The 27,958-nt window shown below is 33.0% G+C and overlaps 2 protein-coding genes across 6 annotated transcripts in view; one reads left to right on the top strand and one right to left on the bottom strand.

The window, feature by feature from the left end:
• Window positions 1–2,914, bottom strand: part of LOC145268445 (neuralized-like protein 4) — a 164,551-nt gene extending 161,637 nt beyond the window's left edge. The window contains exon 1 of one of the 2 annotated variants that reach the window (XM_080124008.1): window positions 2,376–2,914. In XM_080124008.1, the coding sequence (XP_079980134.1) occupies window positions 2,376–2,540 (165 nt within the window). In that variant the 5' untranslated portion in view covers window positions 2,541–2,914. The remainder of the gene's footprint in view (window positions 1–2,375) is intronic. The other variant, XM_080124009.1, reaches the window with a different exon arrangement.
• Window positions 422–27,958, top strand: LOC145268447 (inhibitor of growth protein 4-like). 4 transcript variants are annotated; one of them, XM_080124011.1, is made up of 7 exons: window positions 422–656; window positions 9,685–9,756; window positions 10,491–10,657; window positions 13,283–13,376; window positions 17,299–17,401; window positions 22,524–22,674; window positions 27,143–27,958. In XM_080124011.1, the coding sequence occupies exons 2-7, from the start codon at window positions 9,729–9,731 to the stop codon at window positions 27,242–27,244; spliced, it is 645 nt and encodes a 214-aa protein (XP_079980137.1). In that variant the 5' UTR covers window positions 422–656; window positions 9,685–9,728; the 3' UTR covers window positions 27,245–27,958. The 4 variants fall into 4 exon arrangements, with proteins under 4 accessions (XP_079980137.1, XP_079980138.1, XP_079980136.1 ...); XM_080124012.1 differs by lacking the exon at window positions 422–656 and adding an exon at window positions 3,086–3,222; XM_080124010.1 differs by lacking the exon at window positions 422–656 and adding an exon at window positions 3,371–3,706.

The following is a 27,958-nucleotide window of genomic DNA, read 5'->3' as shown; positions in this document are numbered from 1 at the left end:
CAGTATTTTCCTTACCATGATCTTGGCAGTGATCTCTCCACAATACTTCATTTCTCTGCCATTTATTACTCTAATATTGCTGGCTTTCAAGAGTCATTGACATTTGTAGTGATGAGTGTAGTTGTACAACCAGTATCAAAAAGACCTTTAGCACCCTTCTTGTTGACAGTGACCATTGTCTATGGCAACAGACTCATGCACTTTTTCAGAATTAAAGGGATGACTACTAGTGCAATAGCACCCATTTACTTGTTTCTTGGAAGCGAAAAGCAATTCTTACTAATCTGCTCGACCTGGCCACACCGGAAACAGATAATGTCCAGTCACAGTTCTCAACAATCTTTCATCAGGTGGGGCCCTGGCATCTTAAGCATTTTTCAGTAAATTTTCAGCTCTGTTTTCTATCTGCTTCTTTCCACAGCACAGAAGAAGTTGCAACTGCCCCCAGTTCATCGGAATGTTTCCATGGCATGCTTCAAAATTTCCTCTTCTTTCATGGTTTACATATCAATCATTACAGTTCCATAGAGATGTGGTCAGGAAAAGCACTTACAAACATTTTAACAGTCTTCTCAAGGCTTGGTCCCATATATCCAGCCAATCCTGCTAGTCGCCTTATTTCTGCTGCATATACATCCACTGATTCTCGAATCCAGGTAACTCTTTTGAGCTTATTATAGACCTCAAAAGCACCCTCCCTCAGAAAATGCTGTTTCAATCTTCTCTCAATGCTCTTGGCATCGATCTGATCATTCTCTTCCATTTCCATAAATGATGATGGACTCAACATTGCTACATCAATTTTTTGCAGTTTTACAACTAGCCTCATCTTATTAAGCTATACAAGCACATCGTCCATCTTAAGTAAACAGCTTCACGATGTCACTGCTTAACCTCACTTGTTCACCCATTATTCTCCATTTTGCTGAAATAGCTTTTGATTAAACTATAAAATGTTAACTATTCTACACTCATCCCAATAGATTGTTAATTATACTGCACTTCCAATTAACAATTTCCAAGGTTAAATTCGACACATTGGTGCCAAAAAGCTTGTTACTTCAACACCCGACACTCTACTGTCAAAACTTACTATTCCAACATCCAAATACAAACTTAAGTGAGTCTCTAAAAAAATCAGGCCTTTTATTTAAACTGGAAACATCTCATTTGCATATGAGGTGACAAGATTCCCCCCCCCCCTTATTCTTTTTATCTACAGGATGAACAAATACAGGTTTGTACCAATTTTTAGTGCATTTACTCACACGTGCATATATAAACACACGCATACATACATATATTCATTCAACACACTATGTGCATATAGTTCGACTTTATTGGACACTACTCTAAGGTGTCATCTGTCTATCTTTACAGGTGTTAGCTGTTAGTCATGATAACCTGACATCAGGATTCTCCCCAAGTCAACCGTTACGAAATAATCAAAATAGCATTCCAAGGCCAAAATATCTCCTCAGCATGGTTATACACTAGTTCATACGAGCATACTTGCACTTTCTCCAAATAACGTTAGCACATGTAACACCACTTAGTTGGATATTCCACCAAGACAAGATTAATTCTTGTCCTGAAATTCAGAAAAAAAACACACATAAAAAAAAATAAACTATAAGTGACTAATTGGGTAGTTAGTGCTCTTGACAAATTCAACATTTGAGAGATGAGGTAAATTTTGAATAAACACTCGGATACCTCATGTAGAAATCAAGTGTTAGCTTCAGAAAAAGGCGCTTAAAAACGGATTATGTACATTCTTATGCACAAATCTGCATATATATGTATGACACACATATTTAATAATATAGACAGATATAGATTTTATGTCTTTAATATACTTTTAATAATTATTCAATATCTATACACACTACTGCAGTGTAGTAGTGTATTGAATAATTATTTAAAAAATAGCGCGGATCATTAAGTGCAGTACTGCACTTAATGATCCGCGCTATTTTTTAAATCGTATTTCCAAGTTTAATTAAAGTTTTATGATTTTTTTTTATTCAATTGTAAGGTTAAAGTACAGAATAGGCACAAAACACCCTCCCCTTCCCATGTTAAGAATGGCTTTTTAAATAATAACGTTATTATTTCAACACGGATTAATAAGTGCATGAGTACCACCTTTTCTCATGTGTATGCTTTATTTATGAATAAGTAAAAATCAATATAAAATATATTCTTTAATATATACTCTCTTTTTTCTGTAATGCATGCATAAATCTATATATATGTGGAGGAGTAATTTAGACTGTTAAATACATGTGTATATAAACAAAATAATATGTATACATATGTAGAGATAGCTAATCAGGTAGATTTGCATAGTTAAAACCCATATTCGCTCTTACCTTCTTGTCTATCCTGACCTCAAACAATTGCCCGTCAAGCAACGGTTCGCTGCTAAGGACGACGGCATTGCTAAATTCCTGAGTCGGATTATTTCTTTTCGCAGTTTTATTGCCATTACACAATTTTACCAACGATCCCGTCCTATTGTGAAACTTTGACGCCATTATTTGTTGATAAAATTACAAAACGCCGTCCTCCTCCCTTATGACTACTCTCTCTACCTCTTTCTTTACTCTCTTAAGGAATGTCTATTACTACTACTTCCGGTTTCATTGCCTCCTACTCAGGTTTACTGAGTTTCCTCTTGCTACTACTTCCTGTTTGTTGCTTCATGCGGCGAAAGAAAGAAGAAGAAAGAAAGAATGAAAAATTAGAAAGAAAGAATAAAACCAAAGAAGAATAAAATAAAGTAGAAAGAACTGATAACAGAGCGCAATAGCTAAGCAGAATTTTAAAATTTAGGCATAAACAATAAATAATAAAAATTAAAATGAAAGAAAATGATAAAAAAGAATGAATGAAAACTAGGAAAGAAAGTGAAAGAAAAATGGTTGTGAGAAAGAAAAATACGAAGTCTTAAGAAAAAAACAAGAATTAAAATAGTTAAAAAATTATTGACCTCATTCAATGAAGAAAAAATAAAAGAGGAGTATAAAAAGGAGAGAAACAGCAAGAGAAAGAAAAAAATAAAAATAAGAGAGGGGAAAAAAAAAGAAAGAAAAAGATAGAGTGAAATTCCGTAAGTTTCCGTTCACTCTAAAGACGCTTCGTTAAACTTCGACATCAAAAAAGAAATCGTCAACTTCCGTTACCTACTTATCAGATTCCGATGATCATAAAAAATATGTACGTTTGAAGTTATAATAATTTATAAGTTATATACATTTATATTTGTATAATATACGTTTTCGTTACCGAAAGAATATACATTTTTAAGTTTCCCAAAAATTAAAAGTTTCGTTAAACTTCGGTTACAATTTCGCCAATTTCCGGCATTATCCGATTTTTTCGTCAGTCTTTGCTTTCAATGCATTATAAAAACCTTTTTAAAAACATACAACCTCTAGAAACAAATCACATACACATCTTATTTTTTTTTAATTAATCAAATAAGTAATTTATTTATTTACTTACTTTAAATTTCGATCTATCAGACAAGGTCCTCTTTAGTGTTCTTTTTTTTTTTTCTTTTTATTTTTTTGGGGGACACGTGATTTTCCGTGCCACGCCCCGGGGGGGTAAAAAATCCCGCCGAAATTAAATAATTAAAAAAAAAATATAACAACAATAATAATGGCGACTGCAATGTACCTCGAACATTACCTGGACAGTAAGAAATATATATATATACCTTTTTCTTTAATTTTATTTTTCTTATCTTATTCTCATTCATTTATGTAGATATATGTTTATTTAAAAATGTGTATATATGCTGCCATATTGAACCTTGTTATGATTTTTTTTAATATTTACACACGTATACCTCGAATTAATTTTTACTTTTGTATAAATGACTGAATTTTTTTTTTTTTTTAATAATTTGAAATTCATTTTATGACAATTTCAGTACAACTTATCTTCTCCAGATACGTAAATCCCAAAAAGAAAAAAAAAGATATTTTATGTTCATTTTGTATCCTATGCGTAATATTTAAATACTAACTTTTTCATAGTTTTGTGCTTGTCCGTGTGTATTGTACTTATCACATTTGCCTCCCTATAGTTGACTTATACACAGTATCGGGTTTTAATGTGAGAAAAATTCATCCCTTACTAAGTCTATATTGGGGGGGGGGGCTCATCATTGTGGGTTTGTTTTACTGTACACATAGATTCGAAAAAGTTGTCACAAAACAAATATATAGCAAATAAATGTTATCAAAAGCAAGATAAGTTACTTTTCTAACTAACTGGATATGTTTTTAGTGTTTTTATTTAATGTAACAATGATTGTTTTAGGATCTTGCTACTCGATCTTCGGATTAATAATGTAAAATGAATAAAACTAAACAGTTAATTTCTAATAGCCAAGAAATGGGAGAATTATTCCACGTTAAATTTATATACGAAACAGATCCACGCACTCTAAATTCGAAAATAATTGTTACTTTTTCTTTTAGGGATCGAAAAAAAAAAAAAAAATAGAATTCATTTATTGTAGAGAGGGTGAGTAAGGTAAGGGTGTTAATCTACAAAATTACTGACTTTGGAGATGAACAAAAATTTTGGAAAAGGAGTTATAAATGAAAAAACCAGTCAGAATACTGTTAAAAACCCGCCGAATATATGTCGGCCTATGTCACGGTAACATATATTGACCGAGTTTCTAACAGTATTTTGTCTGTTTTTTTATTTATAACTCATTTTCCCAAACTTACCGCCTCAAAGAGAGAGTCGGCTGCCATTTTGAATTTTCGAATACATCGGTAAACACTATGTTTTTCGAGCTGAATAAACATGTTACATTAAATATAAACACTAAAAACATATCCAGTTAGAAAAGTAACTTATCTTGCCTTTGATAACATTTATTTGTTATATATTTGTTTTGTGACAACTTTTTCGAATCTATGTGTACAGTAAAACAAAGCCATTTTTTGTGTTTTTATTCAATGTAACATATTTATTAAGCTCGAAAAACATAGTGTTTACCGATGTATTCGAAAATTCAAGATGGCGTCTCACACCCTCTTTAACACCGTAAGTATGGAAAAAGGTGTTATAAATAAAACCGAGTTTTTAACAGTATTTTATCCGGTTTTTTATTTATAACATCTTTTCCCACACTTACCGTGTTAAAGAGAGAATAAGACGCCATCTTGAATGTTCCAATTCATAAACACTGTATGGTTTTCGAGCTGAATAAATGTTACATTGAATAAAATCATGAAAAATATATCCAGTTTGGTAGAAAAGTAACTTATCTTGCCTTTGATAACATTTATTTGTTATATATTTGTTTTTTGACAACTTTTTCGAATCTATCTGTACAGTAATACAAACCCATTGTTAGATGAAAGTACAGAATAACTTTCAAACAAAGTGTCCACTCTTGCCTCCATGTTTTTTTCTAAAATAATAACGCTATTATTTCAGCATTTTCCGTATTATATAAGTACCAAATTAACTCCTTCAGTTCTTCACTACTTTTGGTTATAGAACTGAATAAACATTAAAATGCTGAAAACTTTTTTAGTTAGGTAGAAAACTAACTTTTTCTTTTGACAACATTTGTTGTAATGTATTTATTTGACAATTTTTTTTTTGTATCTCTGTGGATTGTAAAGCAACTCCCTCCTTTAAAATGCTACCCGGAAATGAGATCATTTTACGTTTAAGAAAAAAAAAAAAAGTAAAATCTCTTGAGGGGAGGGGGTATAGCTGGTAGATGAACATCACTGATGTTCATCTACAATAATACCTCAGTGCCCGTGTGAGATATTACCTCACCTCTGTTTTGCTCTTCACAGAACGAAGTAAGTAAACAGAAATCACAACAGGCTCACCTTTAAACTTCAACGTAAATTTTATTAAAGTAAAAAAGATCTAAATTGCAAAAGATGTGCCATCTTCAGCTTTCTGCCAAAACAGATCTGGTAACACCTGTAAGGGTAGTAGTTCATGGTATATCTTTGCGTCGGCAGGATTCAAGACTCCACGCTGTTCGAAGAATAGTTACAAGTTGATGAGTTAAGTGATGCCTTCCAAGGATGAATGCTGTAAGTCTGATAGTCATCATGGAGTTCACTGTAAATCACTGTCCGAAGGGCAGGTCAAAATGTAGACCTATTCGTCTCGGAGACATATAAGTAACGAAGAAAGCCAATCAATCGTAGAGCACAAGTGTGCGAAGAATACAATATTTTGCCCGACATAAGGGCATTGGTATTTGCAAATGATAATAAAATTTCGCCCCATGTTAGAGCATTAATACGTCTTAATGAGACAAAGGTTTTGAGGCTACATGCCTCGAACGATGTTTCTTATGTCTATTTGACCTGTTGTACTTGTGAAAACTAGTGCCACCAAAAACCTAAAAATAGTTCCAAGAATACGCTTCAGCAGTTAACAATCAATCTGATAGGTCCAAACAAAATCGTGGGCAGTCAAACCAATCAATGAGGAGCCTGCTTATTTCTGCAGAATTTTTCAGAATCTGTTATGGTAGGTTAACCATAACATTTAAGGGTTAGATCTCCCCACGCGAGTTAAAATCCACCTTGTGCCTGACTTTTTTTGTAGAAAGTATCAAGTACAGATCAAAATGCCGATCTGTACCAACTAAACACTCACCTGTAAAGAAAACTGATTTTAAGGATTATTCAGGTCTGGTTTAAACGAATATCTTTATATCTATGAGGACACTTCTGAACCTATATACTCAACGAATCTTTGATCTACAGACTTGAAAGTTGGTATATAGATATTCAGATATGTGGAAAACTTTTTAACGTTTTCATCCAAAAAAAGGGCTGTTTAGGAGTTAGAATTGAAAAATTAGTATGTGGGGATTATCGGATTTTTATCCATTTGTCAACTATTTCATGAATATATATGCGTGAGTGGTTCACATGACAGATTCTTTATGTTAAGAATAAGATTTTTAAAACGCTTTCAAAATATTGTCAAGCTGGCGTAATGGTTATCGTACTTGACTCGCTGTCTTTAGGTTTTGGTTTCAATCTCAGCTCAAGTATTTTTTTTTTTTTTACTTACAAGAAGTGAACTGTTTAAAGAACTCACTGTCTTTAAATAAAAGGACTGTAAATAAAAGCGAAAATGTGTGTATGTGTGATTGTATGTGTGTTTGTATGTGTGATTGTATGTCTGCTAAAAACTTTCGACAGACACAGCGAAAATTCACAAACTTGTTATCATATTGAAGCCCCATCCTTCGCAGGAAAAATTTGCCAAATACATTCATTTTTTCACCCTGAAATCGACAATTTTCGACCGGGGGGGGGGGACAACAAAAAAATGGTCCTCTCGTGACGACCGGTTCTACGCATGCGTCAGATGACGTCATGACCTGATTTACTTTAAATAGTTGAAGAACTGACTAAATTTCATGTACGTCGCGTTAGCTCAGTTGGTTAGCGCATTGGTTCATTATCTAAACGTTTTGGGTTCGAATCATGGTGTGATGTCTTTTTCTTTTTTTTTTTCTTTTTTTTTTTTTTTTTTTTTTTTTTGATTTTTTAAATTTAAATATTGAACCAGTGTTATTTAACCCATTTTTCATGTAACGTTCATTTTTCTGTTTTTTTTGTTGTTGTTTTTTCTTTTTGTACTTCGCTTATCCACCCCCGACCACACACCCAAAAACACCCAGATACCCACCGATTTTTTTAAAATTTTAATATCGAAACAGGTTTATTTAAGCCATTTTTCACGTGTTCGTTCTTCTGTTTTCTTTTTTGTTTTTTTCGATTTTTACATCTAACAACGTTAATTTTTTGTGTTTGTTTTTTTTTTCAATGTTTTGATTACCCCACTCCCCCACCCCACTTAAGTTCTAACGTTCGTTTTCTTTTTTTTACTTCGCTTATAACAAGCAAACCTGGTCAATGACCTCATTTGCTGAATAGCTATTGCTTACGTTGTCGTCGACTTCTGTGCGCGCACCTGTCAATTTGGTTCTTACTTAAATAAATTCAAACATCTTTCAGTAACTCATTCTGGCTGGCCGATTTTATTTTCAAACTTCGCCTCAGAGCTTCGGGTTCGATCCTACCAGCTTCCCATAAAAAGGAGATTGTCCAAATTGAATAGCAATTGTCTGATATAAGGAGAAACTCCACATTGATCAAAGCTGATTACTTTTGGACGATCGCACCGTTTCGCTTTTATTATTATACGAAAAAGCCCAATCCACACACGCGATCGAAAAATGTTCAATATTTAGTTTTTCAAATTCAGGCAAATTAAATAGACAGGCGACCCTCGTTAACTCGTAGATATTATCATTTAGATGTAACATAAAAAGTTTTAAGTTAGCCAACCGATCGCTTCTTGGAAAAAAGCCTTTCTCAGACATCACATGCATGAAAAGTGAACATACATACACACATACATTTTCGCTTTTTTATAGAGACTAGCCGGGGGTACCCGGCATTGCCTGGGTGTTTGGAGGTGTGTGTGCTGTTAAATAAAAAAACAAATAAAAAAAACCTGGGGTGGGGGGGTAAAGTTGTAGGATCGAACCTGAAGCCCTGAGGCAAAGTTTGAAAATAAAATCGGCCAGCCAGAATGAGTTACTGAAAGATGTTTGAATTTATTTAAGTAAGAACCAAATTGACAGGTGCGCGCACGGAAGTCGTCGAGCGTTACGACAACGACAGCAAATGAGGTCAATGACCAGGTTTGTTTGTTATAAGCGAAGTAAAAAAAAGAAAACATAAAAACGAACGTTAAAACTTAAGTGGGTGGGTTAATCAAAACAAAACAAAAAAAAAAGGCAAACGAACGATGTTAAATGTAAAAATCGAAAACAGAAAAACGAACACGTGAAAAATGGCTTAAATAAACCTGTTTCGATATTAAAATTTTAAAAATCGGTGGGTACCCGGGTGTTTTTGGGTGTGTGGTCGGGGGTGAATAAGCGAAGTAAAAAAAAAAAAAAACAGAAAAACGAACGTTACGTGAAAAATGGCTTAAATAACACTGGTTCAATATTTAAATTTAAAAAAAAAAAAAGACATCTCACTTCATGATTTGAACCCAAAACGTTTAGATAATGAACCAACGCGCTAACCAACTGAGCTAACACAACGTACATGAAATTTAGTCAGTTTTTCAACTATTTAAAGTAAATCAGGTCATGACGTCATCTGACGCGTGCGTAGAATCGTTCGTCGTTACAAACACACATACAAACATACATACACATTTTCGCTTTTATATATATAGATAACGTAAGGCGCAGTACATGTACGTGAGCATAGTTTGTTACTTGATATTGAAAAGGAACTTTTTCTTTTTTTTTTTTATTCATTGATCTCATGAGTACTAACAACTAAGTTATTTGGATTTTTTAATAATCAATTCTGTGGCATTTAAAGGCAACCATAACAATGACTTAACCATATTTGGCTTCTAATTTCACAAAATATTTCTGACTTTTCCTACAATGCTTTAGGAGAAAGCTGAATATCCTCTACCTTAGAACTCTGCTTTGTGCTTAACTTTGTTCTGATTGGGGAAACAACTATTATTAATACTAAACTATGTATGTGAAAAAAATTTATTTTATTTTTTTATTTTTATTTTTTAAGTATGTTTTTGAAAAAAAAATTCTTTAATTTTCAGGCTTGGAATCTTTGCCAAGTGAACTCCAGCGGAATTTCACTCTTATGCGGGATCTTGATCAACGAGCACAAGGTAAGTCGAAATGAATTGCGTACTATATATGTGTGTATATATATATATATATATATAATATAAATATATTAGACTTTTTTTTTTGAAAAACTGGCATAATCATAAGTTTATAGCTTGTCGACTAAGCATGAATATTTTATGCCAAATTGATGTTTTAACGTGGTTAAATTTGTGTTTATTTTTGTATTAAATCTTAATCCTATTAATCCCTAACTGTGCATTGACTACCATAATAATCGGGGAAAATGAATTACATTGTGTGTGTTTATGAAATCTGACAAATTCTCAGACATCCGATTTGAGGGGGGGGGGGTCCTAGAGGCGTGACATGGAACTAAGTCCTGTTGTCACAAAGTGGCCTTCTGCAGCCATCCTCTCCATCCTGTGCTTGACGACATCTTTCTCACCCTCTCTTGCTAACTCATATTCTCTGTCACGCTATCTCTCTCTCTCTCTCGTTATATCTCTCACACACCATCTCTCTCTCTCATGCATCATCTACCATTTCTGACCAAAGGCATGAACAGTCACGTAAGGCATAATAAAAAACATCTCTAAAAAAGACAGCATTAGGACATTTAGATATTTAAGTTGTTCCAAATATTTAGCTTACTGATTAAACCTACCTTACAGAATTTACCTAATAACCTATCAAAGTGAAACTTTTGTATTAAACTTTATTTTATTTTTTTTCAAGTGTATATACACCATCGTTTTTGTTTTCCTTTTTGCAGACACAATGAAAGAAATTGAAAAAATAGCTGACCTCTTCCTTCGCAATGTACGTACAATGAATATTGACAGGCGTGTAGCTCACCTCGACAATATTAACTCACAATACAATAAGAGTCTTGGCTTTGGTGATGAGAAGGTCCAGCTGGCCATGCAGACATACGAAATGGTAAAGATTTTTCATTGAATTTCCAAAATTCTAAAACTTTTGCAAATGATTTGATGCCTTCCAATATAAAATTGAAAAATTCTAGTTGCATTTCTGGTATTATTAAAGTAAATCTCGCAACGGCATGAAATAATCATAAAATATCTCCTCCAGGCAGTAAAATTAATTTTATCATTCTTTGTCTTGAAGAATGTGTTAACATTAATCTGGGTTTCCAACAATTTTACATAGTGGCACAGTAGTAGTTTTGAGATTTCCGTGTTATTTGGCTTATTGTATGATTTGGAAGTCGAGCAGGAGTTTGTTCGCCTCTGCTCTGACTACACTTCATCAAACTGGTGATATTTCATTTTGCTATGATGGCTTCGAAACAGCAGGAGATACTCTTTTCTCTTCCCTGCAACCCCTTTCTCACAGAAGAGATGTTGTAAGTCTGTCTCTGTTCTATCGTTTTCACAGCAAGTGCTTGTCTAATTTATCATTTCCCCTTGCCAAACGTAAAAACATTTGACTAACTACAACTACTATGTATAATTTCCTCACTCTGTGCGCCTAAATCTAAACAAAGATTCCATGAACAAAGCTTCTTTCTCAAAACTGCCCGCTTATGGAATACTGTTCTGCTTCCCTGTTGAATACTATATTGTAGCCTTCTAATCCAATGTGAACAAGTTCTTGTTTAGCTGTCCCCCATTAATAATCTAATTTTATCCAATTTTACATCATTAACAATTACTACACTACCACCTTACATTCATTAACTATTATCCTCGAGTGGCTAACGAGTCTTGATATGTGATGACTCCTAAGTAAAAGAAAAAAAAAGTTTTATTTTGCTATGATGGTTTAGAAGCATTTAGCACTTGTGTGTAAGGTGTTAAGTGACTGGGCAGCTGACAGATTGCATCAACCTTTGATTTGTACCAAGTCTCTTTTTTTTTTTTTTTTTTTTTTTTTTTTTTTTTTTTTCAGCCACATATTGAAGGTGGTGCAGGGAATAGCATTTGAGTTAGGGTTTCTGTTCACGATATCTTTTTTTTTTTCTCTAAAGATATGGGTCAATAGTATCACTACTTGTGATAATATTCCCTTTTTGATTTTTATTGTTACTTTTTATTACCTTCAGCTGTTCATAATGCAGCATATAAAATAAAATTAGCTAAGGAAGAGGGCGGAGCACAGTGGGAGAGGATAAAAGTGATAGATAGAAGCTTAGTCAAAGAGGAGTCATTTAGTTAATCGCAAATTACAACTAATTACAAATAAAATGATTTTTTTTTTTTTTTTTTTTTTTTTTTCCAAACACAAAATTTTTAAATAAAAAAAGGCTGACTTTTTCCCTTTTATGACACTTGGAAAAGTGAAAATGTTAATTTGGTTGTGAAGATTAAGACTTGGAGGAATTCGAAAAACCTTGATTCAAGTCTAAAGTAAATAAGTTCTTGATGAGCCGTTCCATATAAGTTATTAAATTTACCAAATTTTCATTACTAATGATTACTATATTGACCAATTTCTACTGTACACTCTTTAACCCTTATCCTTGAGTGGCCTCTGGGCCTTGATAATGTGGTGACGCCTTTGTAAAAAAAAAAAAAAAAAAAAAAAATTCATGAAGTGGCTAGAGGAGTTGCTTCTTGTCCACAAAATAGATATAAATCTGTATGACAAAACAAAAAATATATATCAAAAAATCACATAAATTGATAAGTAGTTTAATTTTTATGAAGAAAATCATTTTTAGGCAATTGGAATTTGTAGGCATTACAACATGAATCTAGTAAATATGGAAAATAACTTGTTAACTGAAAATATTGCTAAAATAAACTCCAAACCGTTATTGTTTCAAATATTTCCTTTTTGTTACAATCACCTTTGTTTATTATTAAAATATTTTAATGGGTTTTAAAATATTTAATCCATCACAAATCTCAATCTGTTATTGTTTCTAGTATTTATCTTCTAATATTCTTCTGCTTATGAAATATTTTATATTTCAATGAAATTTGTACATTAGTTCGTCCATACTTGCAGTTTCATGGAAACACTAGAAATCTAAATTGTAGGTGTAAAAAAATTATCCTGCGACACTGGAGAGTTAAATAATTTTTGTTTATTAAGAATGGGTTTCCGTTCCTACAAATGAAATTAAGAATGGGTTTCCGTTCCTACAAATGAAATTAAGAATGGGTTTCCGTTCCTACAAATGAAATTAAGAATGGGTTTCCGTTCTTACAAATGAAATTAAGAATGGGTTTCCGTTCTTACAAATGAAATTAAGAATGGGTTTCCGTTCCTACGAATGAAATTAAGAATAGGTTTCCGTTCTTACAAATGAAATTAAGAATGGGTTTCCGTTCTTACAAATGAAATTAAGAATAGGTTTCCGTTCTTACAAATGAAATTAAGAATGGGTTTCCGTTCCTACGAATGAAATTAAGAATGGGTTTCCGTTCTTACAAATGAAATTAAGAATGGGTTTCTGTTCTTACAAATGAAATTACAGGAATTTTCAGCAAGGCAAAATATACACAGAAACAATTGCAAAAAAGATTTGAAATTTTAAAGTTAGTTTTGCTTGTTATCCTGTTTTATTTTATTTAAAATAATTTTTTGACATTGTAGGTTGATAAGCACATCCGCAAACTTGATGCTGACCTTGCACGATTCGAGGCTGACCTGAAAGAGAAGAGCATCACAAAGCCAAAAGAAGGACCGAGTAAGTAAATCTTAAAAACTGCTTTACAAAAGAAAAAGCAGTTCATCCCTTTCAGTTTTGTTTAATCTGTTATGCAAAGCTTAGTTCTAATGAACTCGGAAACTTAAATGGTATGGTCATGTCGAAAGAATGAATGAAAGTTCTAATGAACTCGGAAACTTAAATGGTATGGTCATGTCGAAAGAATGAATGAAAGTTCTAATGAACTCGGAAACTTAAATGGTATGGTCATGTCGAAAGAATGAATGAAAGTTCTAATGAACTCGGAAACTTAAATGGTATGGTCATGTCGAAAGAATGAATGAAAGTTCTAATGAACTCGGAAACTTAAATGGTATGGTCATGTCGAAAGAATGAATGAAAGTTCTAATGAACTCGGAAACTTAAATGGTATGGTCATGTCGAAAGAATGAATGAAAGTTCTAATGAACTCGGAAACTTAAATGGTATGGTCATGTCGAAAGAATGAATGAAAGTTCTAATGAACTCGGAAACTTAAATGGTATGGTCATGTCGAAAGAATGAATGAAAGTTCTAATGAACTCGGAAACTTAAATGGTATGGTCATGTCGAAAGAATGAATGAAAGTTCTAATGAACTCGGAAACTTAAATGGTATGGTCATGTCGACAGAATGAATGAAAGTTCTAATGAACTCGGAAACTTAAATGGTATGGTCATGTCGGAAGAATGAATGAAAGTTCTAATGAACTCGGAAACTTAAATGGTATGGTCATGTCGAAAGAATGAATGAAAGTTCTAATGAACTCGGAAACTTAAATGGTATGGTCATGTCGAAAGAATGAATGAAAGTTCTAATGAACTCGGAAACTTAAATGGTATGGTCATGTCGGAAGAATGAATGAAAGTTCTAATGAACTCGGAAACTTAAATGGTATGGTCATGTCGAAAGAATGAATGAAAGTTCTAATGAACTCGGAAACTTAAATGGTATGGTCATGTCGAAAGAATGAATGAAAGTTCTAATGAACTCGGAAACTTAAATGGTATGGTCATGTCGGAAGAATGAATGAAAGTACTAATGAACTCGGAAACTTAAATGGTATGGTCATGTCGAAAGAATGAATGAAAGTTCTAATGAACTCGGAAACTTAAATGGTATGGTCATGTCGAAAGAATGAATGAAATTCTAATGAACTCGGAAACTTAAATGGTATGGTCATGTCGAAAGAATGAATGAAAGTTCTAATGAACTCGGAAACTTAAATGGTATGGTCATGTCGAAAGAATGAATGAAAGTTCTAATGAACTCGGAAACTTAAATGGTATGGTCATGTCGAAAGAATGAATGAAAGTTCTTGTTTCAATAAATGTAGAATAGTTAAGGTAACAGAATTAGTTTACAGGGGTTGGCCAAGGAAAATATGGAAAGAAATCATAAGGAACTGGAAAGAAAGATTAAGACAGAATTAAGTTAGTTTGGAAAACAATTCTTTAAAACTGTCCACGTGTAAATCGAATGTTAAATTGAATGTGATGGTGGGAAACATTAAAAAAATATGTAAGATGTTTGAAAAATATCTATAATTTATTTCAATTTAAAGCAATAAATTATCATTTCTCATTTTTCTAGATACATTCTAGTCTAATCCATTTGTCTATCATTTTGTCATCCTTTAAAACGCGTTTCCTTGATCACTTTTTGCTTGAAGAAAAGTGACATAAAAGAAGATTAAATGAATATGAAGGTTGTTCCAGTATGACTTTTCTTTTATTCTTCATCATTTGTTCATTGGTGCTTATGGCGGAACAAAATGACAAACTCCAATGATGCATGAGGCAGTCAAAAGTATACCATCGTTTTCGATATGAAGCCATAACATCCCACAGTTTCTTCCTATTGCAATCAAATCTCTCTTAATTGTCTGCTTCCAGTTCATTTTTGGTCTTCCTCATTTTCTTTTCCTGTCTGAGGTCCATTGGAGTAATTCATTGGCAGTTCTCTCTGGGGCCAATCTTAGGGTATGTCCAAGCCAGCCTAGATGTTGTTTCTATCAGGGACATAAGCTACAGGGGTACTATATAGGGAGTTGGGCAGCAAGATGTCAGTTCATGTTACACTTGAACTTCTGCATGTCAGTACAGTTGGGGAATATTTATTTTTGTTTTGGATTACTAGCAGACGCAGACTAATTTCAAAACCAACAAACTTGGAAAAAAATAGAAATATAATAATAATAAAAAAAAACTACTGTAAATTTACTGAATATAATATATATATTTATTTTTTCAAGAAAAGTTGCATTTCGTATTGTTCATTTTTATTTTTTTTATTTTTTTATAAACAAGAATTGTTTTGTTTTTTTTTTTTTGTTTTTTTTCAAGAAAAGATGAGTGTTTTTCAACTATAAATTGTTCGGTGAAAGTAGTTTGTTTTTTTTCAAGAAAACTTATATTTTTGTTTATTCTTTTTGCATGGCAGTAAATGTTTTTTTGTAAACAAGTTCTTTTTTTATAATAAAAGATGAATGATTTTTATGAAAATCATAAATTGTTAGGTGAAAGTATAGAAAAGATTTTTACAAATTTGTTTGTTTTTTTTGTTTGTTTGTTTTTTTTTCCCCCCCAACGAATGTTAAAAAAAATAGAGAAAAATACCTCCTCATCACCTAAAAAAAATAATTAAAAACTGTTATTTTTTATACAAATAACAAAAAAAAAGTTGATTTAGTGTTTCAACATTTGAACAACATTCAGCTTATCCGGTGATCGGCAGAAATTCCCGAGGATCTGGGTCAAATTCTGCAAGAGTATCGAAATCTATTAGTTTATCGATGGAGTGATCATATTTGGATTGATGAATTTCTGTCCCATTGGAAAGTTCTTGATAAGGTGCAGAAATGTATCTTTCATGTCTCAGTATCAAGCATGTTTAGAACAAAGAGGATTACCAATGTCAATACTATGCTCTCTCTTTCTTGAGAATTCTTTTCTAAAAGTAACATTCCTGATAATACTGTGAAATTTCTTTCTACGAACAGTGAATTTTTTTATTTTTTTAATTTTTTTTTTTTAGAGCAAAATATGCTATTTAAAGGATTATATATAGTGGGCAGAGCAACTTGCTTATTTGGAATATCTAAATTATTTAAATTAGCAAGAATATCTAAATTATTTAAATTAGCAAGAGATGTTGCGAGTTTGTCTCTGATGTATCGTTATTTTCATGGAAAGTGTTCGACTGAGCTTCAATCTATGGTCCCCCCTCGCCAAACTTTCACAAGAAACACTCGTCTAGTTGTAAACACTATCAATAATTCCCCCCACTCTTTATCTGTGCCTAAACCTAAACGTAGATTCCATGAACAAAGCTTCTTTCTTAGAACTGCACGCCTGTGGAATTGTTTTCCGTTTTCCTGCTTTCCGGCTGACTACAATATGGTTGTGTTCAAGTCTAAAGTAAATAAGTTCTTGATGAGCCGTTCCAAATAAGTTATCAAATTTACCAAATTTTCATTACTAATGATTACTATATTGTCCAATGTCTACTGTACACTCTTTAACCCTTATCCTTGAGTGACCTCTTGGCCTTGATAATGTGGTGATGCCTATGTAAAAAAAAAAAAAAAGTTCCCCACCCTATTCGACAACTTTATTCGGCATCAAATGCCATAAAACAAATATTTTTAAAGTTTTTGTTTGCATCATTTCTTTTTTGTATACCTATATTTTTAATCGGTTTTTCCCGTTTTCTTGACTGCAATGTTATTTTATGCGAGTTATATTTTTTACATTTATTTTAATTTAAATAATTTTTTATTTTTTTAAATTTTTTTTTATATCTTTTTAATTTTTGTATTTACATTTTATTAGTACGTTTATTTTTATAATTTTTCCCTCCCATCAAAGTAAAAAGAAGACTAACTTAATTTAAATTGGATTAATAATTTTCTTTATATCAGCCATCAAAGTAAAAGACAAGAAAAAAAGAAAGTCTATGAAGGCCGAATATGAGGATGAAATACCAAAGAAGAAGAAAAACAAAAAATCAGCGCAGCAAGTGCAGTAAGTACACTTGTCAACTTGTTAATATTAAATGACTAGCACGCTGCCCTGTTTTGTCATAAAATATGCTTAGATATGATATTTTATGCAAACTTTGAATTTAGAGCCATTTCTTTATTATTATATTGTCCCCAATATATAGTAGTGATTTCAAAAGTTAAAACAAAATATGATTTGGTTGACATCAGCGTGAATTGAAACCAAAATATTTAGTGCTCCAATGTTATTCATTACCATCCAAGCTAACGACTGGTGGATATCAAAACTTAAAAAATTAATCCATTTTAATGAAGAACTTTAAGGCAACAAGTTCATCTTCTATAAAAGGCAAAAGTTTTTGTATGTCCAAGAAAGGCTTTTTGCGGGCGGTTCTCAAGTGGGTTACTATGTTTTAGAACTTTTTATATACTCCCTAGATTATAATATCTATGACTTGCTAATGGATGTCGAATGTACATTTATTTACATCAACTTTTATAAAATTCCCTCTCTTTCATCCTTTCGCGTGTTTGATTGTCTTTTTCGTATAAATAAAGCGAAACTAAATCAAAGCAAAGGCCGGGACATCTAGAAGGCAATTTGCTTTGATTAATGTGGGGAAAACCCTACATATCAGACAATTGCTATTCATTTGGACACTGCTGGAGTTTCCACTTTGGGGGGGTGGGGGGGTTCACCATCATAATCATCATCCCCCCCCTCACACACACACCCCCCACACACATTAAAAACGAGCTCATGGGAAACAAATACCACAATAGAAAGTGAAAAGCTTAACTGGCCCCAGGCCAGGTTTAAAAGCCATTTTCATTTCTGCGCCGACTCCTATGATTTTTAACTTAATTTCCAACTCAATAAATTCACTGTCCTCTTTAGTGTAACAACAAGGATGATTAATTACCGTACGTTTTTGAGTTCGATCCCACCTCTCTCTCTCTCTCTCTCTCTCTGGCTGGCTGGCTGGCTGTCTCTCTCTCTCTCTCTCTCTCTCTCTCTTTTCTTTTTTTTTTAAATTTTTTATTTTGTCTTTGTGCCAATACCCCCCCCCCCCGGGGGGGGGGCAAAAGTTAATTACCAACTCTTCTTTTCACATTCTTTTTCCTCCTTCTAGCCTGCCTGTCTACTAACACTTTTTTTGCTCAACACACACCTCCAAACATCTGGGCAATGCCGGGCACCCCCACTAGTCTGTTATATAAAGGAGAGATGTCTGCTAAAACCTTTTGACATCCGTATAGGACCAGGTCAAAACTGTTAACGTCTGAAAGGGCAATGTCCCAGATGCATAATATGTGAAAATTAGAAAGAAAAAAAGTCATTCTGTAGCGGACAATTAGACCACTTTTTGGAAAAGGGATACCTTTTTCGCGTCATTCTTTTTGCAAGTCATGCATACGTACGTAACTAAAACTGCTTAAAACACTTATTTTGAACATCATGATGCTATAAGTACTTTTGGTGGTTTAGGCAAAAGCGTTTGTCCATAAAGTTTTGCCTTCTTTCCCTCTTGTTTCATGTTTGAGCCCAGACACCGCGTTTTTTTTTTTTTTTTTTTTTGCATGGGCACTCTGTGCTATATTGATTGAAAGAAAAGTTGTTTTTATTTATTTATTCTTGGAGGGGAGGGGTCCATGACACGGGCAACAAAGGTGCTTAATATCGTGAGAATAGCTTCTCTTCATATCACTTCTGCCGAAATATCTGGTGAGGAGGTTCTCACATATTTTTTCTTTTAAAAGAGGGGATGACTTTCGAAAATATTGGTGAAAAAAGTGACCCCTGTAGAAAAGTGCTAGTTGAGAGTGAAGAAATTAATGTTTTTAGTCAATTTTTCGGTATTTGTCATCTGAAGGGTCGAGCTTCAAAATGATACTGATCTTGTGAAAATCCATTGCCTCTGTCAGAAGTTTTAGGCAGACATGCAAACATACATACATACATACATACATACATACATACATACATACATACATTTATGTTGGTAGCTCAAATTTTCAACCAAACCTATTAAAAAGCTTGCCCTATCTCTGAATACCCTTTATAAAATGTTTAGACCAGAAATTACCTGAGTACTTTGAAAGAGACCGCAGAGGTCAAATTTTTTAACTTTGACCCCTTAACATTTATTGTTTTGGGCTCAAATCAAGTTATTAAGTTAGATTCATGTCCAAGGAACCTATATCTAAAATTTCAAGTGTTTAGACCCAAAATTGTCAGAGGAGTTTGGTAGAGTTCTCAAAGGTCAAATCGTTGAACTTTGACGCCTTATTAGCCAAATTTCTGGTCGAAAACAGATTACAAAGATTTTCCCAAATCTCCATACCCTGTATATCAAATTTCGAGTCTGTAGACTGAAAATTGACAGCTATTGTGTAGGGAAATGTACACACACTTTCACTATATATATATATATATATATATATATATATATATATATATATATATATATATATATATGCCAAATAGCACAGTGGTGAGAGGCCTTGACTGTCGTTTGGGCAGTCGGGTTTCAATCCTGGCTTGAGGTAGTTGCCTGTCTCACCCCACTGATTCGCTGTGATACAGCGAAACAGTACTGTATGTGGACGACTATATTTATACACAAGCAGAATCCATGTACTGTCATTGTTGCCCAGTAGAAAAATGTTACCTTAACAGATTCCAGAAAGGATCCCCACCCTCCCCTTGTAAATAATAAACTATGATTATTGGGCGCATTATCGTGTGGGAGTCACGTAAGATATTGACTGGATAAACTGCTAAAAAAATTCTTTAATCCATTGAGATATTATTTATTGAAAACTTATATGCTGAAAATTAAGTGTAAGAAAGTTATGGACAAAATTGTTGTACCATAGCATCGGAAAGCAAATGGAAATATGCTTAAAACCTTCCACTTGAATATAAAAAAAGTGTCTTTAATGTGTAAAAATAGGAATTTAAATTTTTTTATTTTTATAAAAAATAATGAATGAATAAGAAAAGACTCATTGGTCATGAATAAATATTTATTTTTTAATAACAGAACAGAAATCCAAAATAATTCTTTTAAGAAATGTTTATATTTCTGTTGTAATAAACCAATGCTAACGACTAAATGTTTCTTAAAGAATGTTGGCTACTGCGATTTCATTGACTCGGCATTTGGGCACCTTTCTGCCTTTTCTGCAAAATACCTAGAAAATTCTAATCATAGCACAATCTTTATTCCGCATAAGCACCAATTTAATGAATATTGATGTACAAAATGTAGGTGACTAAAATAGGAAATGTTTTATTAGCTTAAAAATGAACTAAAAGATAGTCATTGGCTATGCTCCCTCACCCTAACATAAAAAGCTGTAATTCTTGGCATAATTAATTTATTCTAAGACGATTCATTAAAATTAGAATAACCAACAAAACGGCATTAAAGTAACTTTTCGACTTGTTTGAATAAGTATTTTGTGTTAAATAAAAGTAGTGCAAATTCTTTACGCGACAACAACGTAGAAGTGTGGAGTGTTTTTGTTGTCTTTGAGAATATATTTGCAAATTTGAAATCTAATGGGCATTTATTAGAATAGTCAACATAACGGTAAAAAAAGTTACCCTTCTACAAAGTTTATTAATTATTTTGTTTTACTTTTCTTTTTTTTTTAAGTAGTATTTTACTTAAAATGAAAATTCTCTACATTTAGAACGTGGCAATGGAGAAGTGTTTGTGGCTTGTTTTTAAGCATTATATTCTCAAATCTAAAATCTAAGAGGCATTTATTAGAATAGCTTAAGAAACAGCAAAAATTATTACCCTTTTACAAAGTTTAGCAATTATTTTGTAGTTCCCCGTTTTCTTTTTTAATAGTATTTCATGAAGACAGAAGATGATTGATTGTTGTTCGTTTCATTCGTGTAAAACTATGTCCAGCACGTAAATACATGTGAACATTAACGGATAGGTATTATCTGATTTTATATAAGAAAATGTGTTTATGAGATGAAGCATTGCTTGACACTATGTCGTCTGTTCTCGACCGATGTTCAAAAAACATGTTCAAGCAATCTGTTTAAGTGTGGAGCAGCCAATCAAATTACTTATTTTAGTTTAATCATGTCAGCTTAAGGGTGCGTTCAATATTTAAGCATAGTAGACATAATGGGTAAATGTTAAAAGTGGGGAATGAAAAGATAAATGATGGTGCGATCAGTATTATGAAGCTAATGTACGAAAATACCTGGTCTCTTCTGGGCATCTAACAGATATTTTAGAGCCCTTTCTAAAATCACCTTCAACCTTAAAAGTATGGCTGTTTTGGGAGAGTGAGTCTCTTCTGAACTATTATAGGAATTTATGATATAGCTGGAAAACATGCAGAAGATATTGGCAGATAGTGTGACGATATTGAACATATGTGGCATCTTTGTATTGCTATAATGTTTTGTTTCTATAAGAGAAAAATTGAGTTATTAATTGTGTATGCATATGCAGAATTGCCCAACATGTTCCCCGTTTCATCCGAGATCATCAACCTACCACCAGAAAATCTCAACTGATAGAATCGTCCATCGGCCAACACTTGGTCGATAAAAAGGAGTGCGGTCTTGTTTTCTCTCCGGAGTGTTTTTCTGTTTTGTACCGAGGACGCACAAAGTTCCACCTGTCTGTCCTCGAAGCACTTGCCATCATTGCTAACCCCCCTATTTTGTGCAAGCAGAGAAACCTCCGGTTCGATTAGAATTATTTGGGTAGTCAGGTTTTTTTTTTCTTAACCTCCTCTCCGCTCTTACTCCATACCACTACCAAATATTCTAAAAAAAACTAATAACTTTCAGACTTATGACCCTTGAAAATGTTAGTCTGAACGAAAAGCGCTTTGGGTGTATTTTAACGATCGTTTTTTAAGCGACTTATTTATTTTATTGAATTGTACATATAACTTGCCCCATTATATATATTTTTTTTTCTTTTCCTCACCCCGTTTTCCATTTTTAGTTGATTGAATTTACGCGATGGTTCACTTCTTTATAATTATTCTAAAATTTTGCCAATCGAATAAAGATATATATATATATATATATATATATATATATATATATATATATAAATAAATATTTAAAAAAAAAATTTTTCTTTTTTTATCAGACCTGATGCAGAAAATGCATTGCCATCGTTGCCGTTGTCTATTACGCACCCCTCAGATGTGTTAGATATGCCAGTTGACCCAAATGAGCCAACATATTGCTTGTGTCACCAGGTGTCTTATGGCGAAATGATCGGCTGTGACAATCCAGATGTAAGTATGACAAAGACTTTTAGTTGTACTTTTTTTCTTTTACATACCATATGCATCCACATCGGTGAAGGGTATTCACAACAAGCATTTAGATAAAAATGCCTTTAAATTTGTTCAAAAGTATCGCAAACAAAAATGACTTCTAGGAAAAACTGTACATGACTTGCAATTTAGAAATTGATTACAAGCCGATAAAAATGAAGTTGATTCTTTTTAAAGAAAGAACATTCAAATATAAATGCAAAATATTTGTTGAGGAAATAAAATACATTTATATTAAAAGCAAAACAATTATTGAATTAAAAAACAATAACTAATGATAGTCCATCAAAACCAATATGCAACTGTGATTCACACACACATACATACATTTATATGTATATATTCACATATATATGATTCACACACACACACATACATACATTTATATATATATATATATATATATATATATATATATATATATATATATACTAGGTTAGTGCAAAAATGCCTGTTTTTGACATGAAGTTGAACGTCAAAAAACATTTTTGCACCAACCTAATATATGTTCTCTTGTTTTATTGATTAATTTATTTTTTTTTGTAACATTTTTTTAATATTTCACTCTGTGTATATCAATTCTTTTTGCTTAGAAGCTTAATATGTTAAATATAACAGTGTGTGTGTGTGTGTGTATATATATATATATATATATATACACACTGTACTATACACATGGCATTGCTTAGTCATAAAATGCACTTAAATATATTTTAATTTATGCAGATTTTGTATTTATTATTATAGAGCCAATTCTCTATTGATTATTATATTGTACTACTGTATTTAAATACTTGTATTACATTTGAATGTGAGGATTCTTTTACAGTAAGTTTGTGCAGGCGTCTTATGTAGATTTAAATGCAATATCTGTGTATAGAGAAATAAAAAAGGAACAAACCAAGTTATGTGTTCATCAATGTTTCATCTTTATTTTAAGATTTCTTCTGGATGAATGAAAATATATTTTTGATGTAATGGAATGTATGACTCTGTTCCATTTCAGAGACAAAGAAGTTTGGAGGGGGGGGGGGCATAGTGTTGTGAAAGAAAGTAAGATTTGTCTCTTCCAACCCACCCCACCCCACAATGACTTTTCCGTTTCTGAAATAGAACAGGGTCATACATTCCATTACATCAAAAATATATTTTCAAATATTTGTACTGGTGTTTTGTTTTCTTAATTTCATTCATCCATAGGAAGTTTGGAAATAAAGATGAAACCTTGATGAACACATTGTTTATTCCTTTTTTATTTCTCTACTTTATTTACATTATTCTCTCTCTCTCTCTCTCTCTCTCTCTGTCTCTCTCTCTCTCTCTGTCTCTCTCTCTCTCTCTGTCTCTCTCTCTCTCTCTGTCTCTCTCTCTCTGTCTCTCTCTCTCTGTCTCTCTCTCTCTGTCTCTCTCTCTCTGTCTCTCTCTCTGTCTCTCTCTCTCTCTCTCTCTCTCTCTCTCTCACACACAGTGGCACAATAAGTGTTGCCCTAAAGAAAACAATACAACTTTTATTGAAAAAAATAAATTCAGCTAACTTGATTATGTAATAGAGCTGACATCTTTACAATGTAGCCGCCTTCAGCCTCAATTACCGTCTCAACACAAGTTCGGAACTGAGAGCATGCCTTTTCCACAAGCACCAACGGGAGCTCTACAGATGGCATCAATCAGGCTGGGTTTGGTGTTGTGGGAGGTCATGTTGGTGATGTTCTCAACATATGACTAAACAAAATAGTTCAGGTCGGGGCAGTAGAGGAAGCAGTAAGGGAAGGGTACAAGATCGTAGCACTCTTTCTGAAGCCAAGCCTGGGTCTCTTTGGACTTGTGGGCTGGCACCGAATCCTGCTGCCACTCCAAGGGTCTGCCAGTGGCCACCTGCTTGCACCAGGGGATAGCATACTCTTCAGCACATCTAGGTACACTTTGGTGTTGATTTTCAAGCTGATTTCAAAGATGTGAGGTGGTATGATGTGGCCTTCACTTGAAACCACATAAAAAACCCATAACCGTGGCTGGAAACTTTGTTTTCATCACTCTGGGCCGTCTCTGTTATTCATGGCTATCTAGCGATGCCTTTTTAGGGTACTAGCAATGGTTCTGTTGTCATAACTTGGATCGGTAGAGAGCATGAGTTGTACAGCGGCGCATCTCCGATTTCGCTCGTTAAACATTGTGTCACTTTTAGACATGATAGAAGGCTCCTATTGCTCTTGGGATTTGTACATAACTGGCTAATTAGTAGATGGTCTGTGATAAAAAAAGAAAACTGGTTTTCATCAAATAGAAATGGAATCATGTCACCTTTTCTATGGCAGCAATTATATTGTTCCACCCTGTATATGGGACAATTAATCGGTATCGGGAATTGGAAAAATTAGAACTTTTTCGGGTATAAAAATAAAAAAAAAAAATGTGCCTATTTTACGATCCTAAAAACAATTCCTTTTAGTTCTCCTTTCTTTCTTTCTTTTTTATTTAAAGAAAAATCTTCCACAATAATAAATATTTACCAATAATATACTATATTTTATAAAATATCTACGATTTGCGAACGGTCATCGTTTCTACATTTATTTTGATCAAGTTTAAAAAAAAAAAAAAACTGGTTTCCAGTTTCTTTTTGTCTTTCTCATATAAAGTGAAACTGAATCAAAACAAGGCAAGTCGCTGGCCTTTGTGGCCGGCACGTCTTCAAGGCAATCACCATTGATCACTGTGGGGGAATACCCTTCATATCCAACAATTGCTAGTCATTAAGACACTGCCAGAGCTCCCCCAAGAGGGAGAGCTGGTTTTTCTCAACATCGTAGTAAAGCAAATACGGTTGAAAGCTTAACTTTCGATAAATTTTGACGCTTTACACTTCCACTCCCTCATAGCGGTATAACATGTCATGTTTTCTTTCACTTTCTTTTCTGCCTTCACCTCACGTGTTCAGGTTTGAACCTCCCAGCCTACTAACATTTTTTTTTTTTTTTCCCCTCCCCCAAACATTTGGGCAACACCTGCTAGTTACTATATAAAGCTTATTTAATATATATATATATATATATATATACACACACACACATACAGTACTGTTTCGCTTTTTTTTTTTTTTCATTTTTCTTAAACTTTTTCTTCTAGGGGATGGGACATCCAACCAGATGTCTGACATTTACCCCTATTTTAGTGAGTCCAACCAAGAGATCTTTTCAGGATTCTAGCCGTCCCTTTCAGTGCAATCGTTTGTATTTCACTTGCACTTGGTTCACCGGGTATGCTTGCTATGTACTTTTTAAAGTTCTTTTTCATAAGCCCAGTTGCTCCTATGATGACTGGTATAATTGAAACGTCTTTTAATTTCCAATTTCGTTTCATATCATACATAAGTCCTTGATACTTTGTTATCTTTTCCCTCTCAGCTCTGTTAAGCCCTGTATCATTGGGTACACTGACCTCTATTACGGTCGCTTCTGTATCAGCTCATCAGTGCAGTTAGAAGTCAAAATTGGCTTTGTAGCATGGTTCAAATCCTTCAACCAGCAGCAATCGTTACTTCCTTTAATGATGATTGATTGCAAAAGCATGAAACACTAGTGTCTATAAGTATAATAAATAAATATATATATATATATATATATATATATATATATATATATATATATATATATATATATTTACACTAGCAGGGAGACCTGTTGTCATCAAAATCGGTGGAATCGCCCATTTTTCAATCAAATCGATTGATTGCCTGCTCTAATTGCGGACCCATTGCAGTGCACTGGGAGGAAGCTTCACATGCCTCTTGCAGTAACTTAGTCCACAATACATTGTAGTCTACATTGCACTGTATAGAACCTACTGTTGATTTTATAAAATTATTTTTATGATGGCTTGAATTAAACTTTAAAATGCAAAAGTCGTGTATCCTGGTTCAGTTATGCTCTAAACAGAAACAGTAATTTTAAACACACCCCTGTTGTATCAAAGAACCTACTGTTAGTTTTATGTCGGGTCTTTTGGCTTGTGTGGTAATAAAACTTCTCAAATGCACTTGTGATGTTAGGCTGTGTAAGGTGTTGACTTCGGTTAAAATTGCCTGTTTCTTCTTTCATCAGATTATTTTGATATTTATCAAAGACATTCTGATACAAAACCTAAGAACACTACCAGGCACATAAAGTACCTTCGTGTGAAATTTCATAAAAATTTATCTAGACATGTTTGAGTTCATAGTGAGCACAGACACAGTGAGTTCCTTCCTTCCTTCCTTCCTTCCTTCCTTTCTATATAATAGATATATATATATTCTAAGCAGTGTATAAGGTTCAAATTTTGTAAAGTTGAATTAACTTGAAAAGGACATTTTGACATTACCATTCATACAAGAAATTTGCCAACTCTTGCATTTACTCATATATTATATGTAATTTTTTTTTTCCAGTGTCCAATTGAATGGTTTCACTTTGCCTGTGTTGGCCTTACCACAAAACCCAAGGGCAAATGGTATTGCCCACGTTGCCAGGAAGAGCGAAAGAAAAAATAGACATCTCTACAAGAAATGTGTGCGTGTGTATGTGTGAATAAACTTTGTATATAGTTATATGTAAATATGCTAGCAGCAAAAATAAAAATAACTATTTTTCTCCTTGTATTTGAAAGATGTTTGAATTTTGCGTGTACACCATCGTCATCATTTTGTCCGTTAAAAGAATTTAAGGTCATATTTTCCTTTTGAAAATATTTTATTTGTGTTTCCACTTTTTCCAAATTCCTTTTTTATTTCCATGTTTACTTTTGGAAATTTTTGGTTTTTCATTTTCATAATATTTAGGAAAAACAATAAAATATGATTAAATCAAAATTCCAAGTTTTGTAACATTTTAAAGAGATAAGCAATATCTTCAACAAAAGCTTTCAAATGCATATCAGTTTTTTTTTAATTTTTTATTTTATACAATAACTTTGTCTTTCTTCCCATTTCCATTTAAGCAATGCACTCTGAACTCTGACTCCATTTTGTTTCTTAGTTTCCTGTTGTTTCTAAGTTTCCTGTCTTAGTAGCTGTAAAATAACGGAGGTCAAGTTATTAGAAGGCTAAAGAAAACATAGAAGGGAATGATGGAAAAGACTTGACCAAACAAAGACATGTTGATTTGGAAGTTAATTTCTTGGTCATCATGTTAAACGGACGTCAAAATGATGATGACGATGATGAGTTTCTTTTGTAAAAAATTAAAAAAAAAATTTCTCAGAAAAA

Source organism: Euprymna scolopes, chromosome 43, assembly GCF_053919585.1.
Source record: "Euprymna scolopes isolate OS-2025 chromosome 43, ASM5391958v1, whole genome shotgun sequence".
NCBI lineage: Eukaryota > Metazoa > Mollusca > Cephalopoda > Sepiida > Sepiolidae > Euprymna > Euprymna scolopes.
Note: the sequence above shows the minus strand (reverse complement) of the source record. Positions and strands in the feature narration are given on the sequence as shown.

What these genes read in the sequence shown, in the direction of transcription:
- LOC145268447 (XM_080124010.1), top strand. Translation starts at nt 3,670, where the DNA reads ATGGCGACTGCAATGTACCTCGAACATTACCTGGACA. An exon ending in CCTCGAACATTACCTGGACA is followed by an intron (nt 3,707 to 9,684) that starts GTAAGAAATATA and finishes TTTAATTTTCAG; the next exon opens with GCTTGGAATCTTTGCCAAGT. An exon ending in AAAGCCAAAAGAAGGACCGA is followed by an intron (nt 13,377 to 17,298) that starts GTAAGTAAATCT and finishes TCTTTATATCAG; the next exon opens with CCATCAAAGTAAAAGACAAG.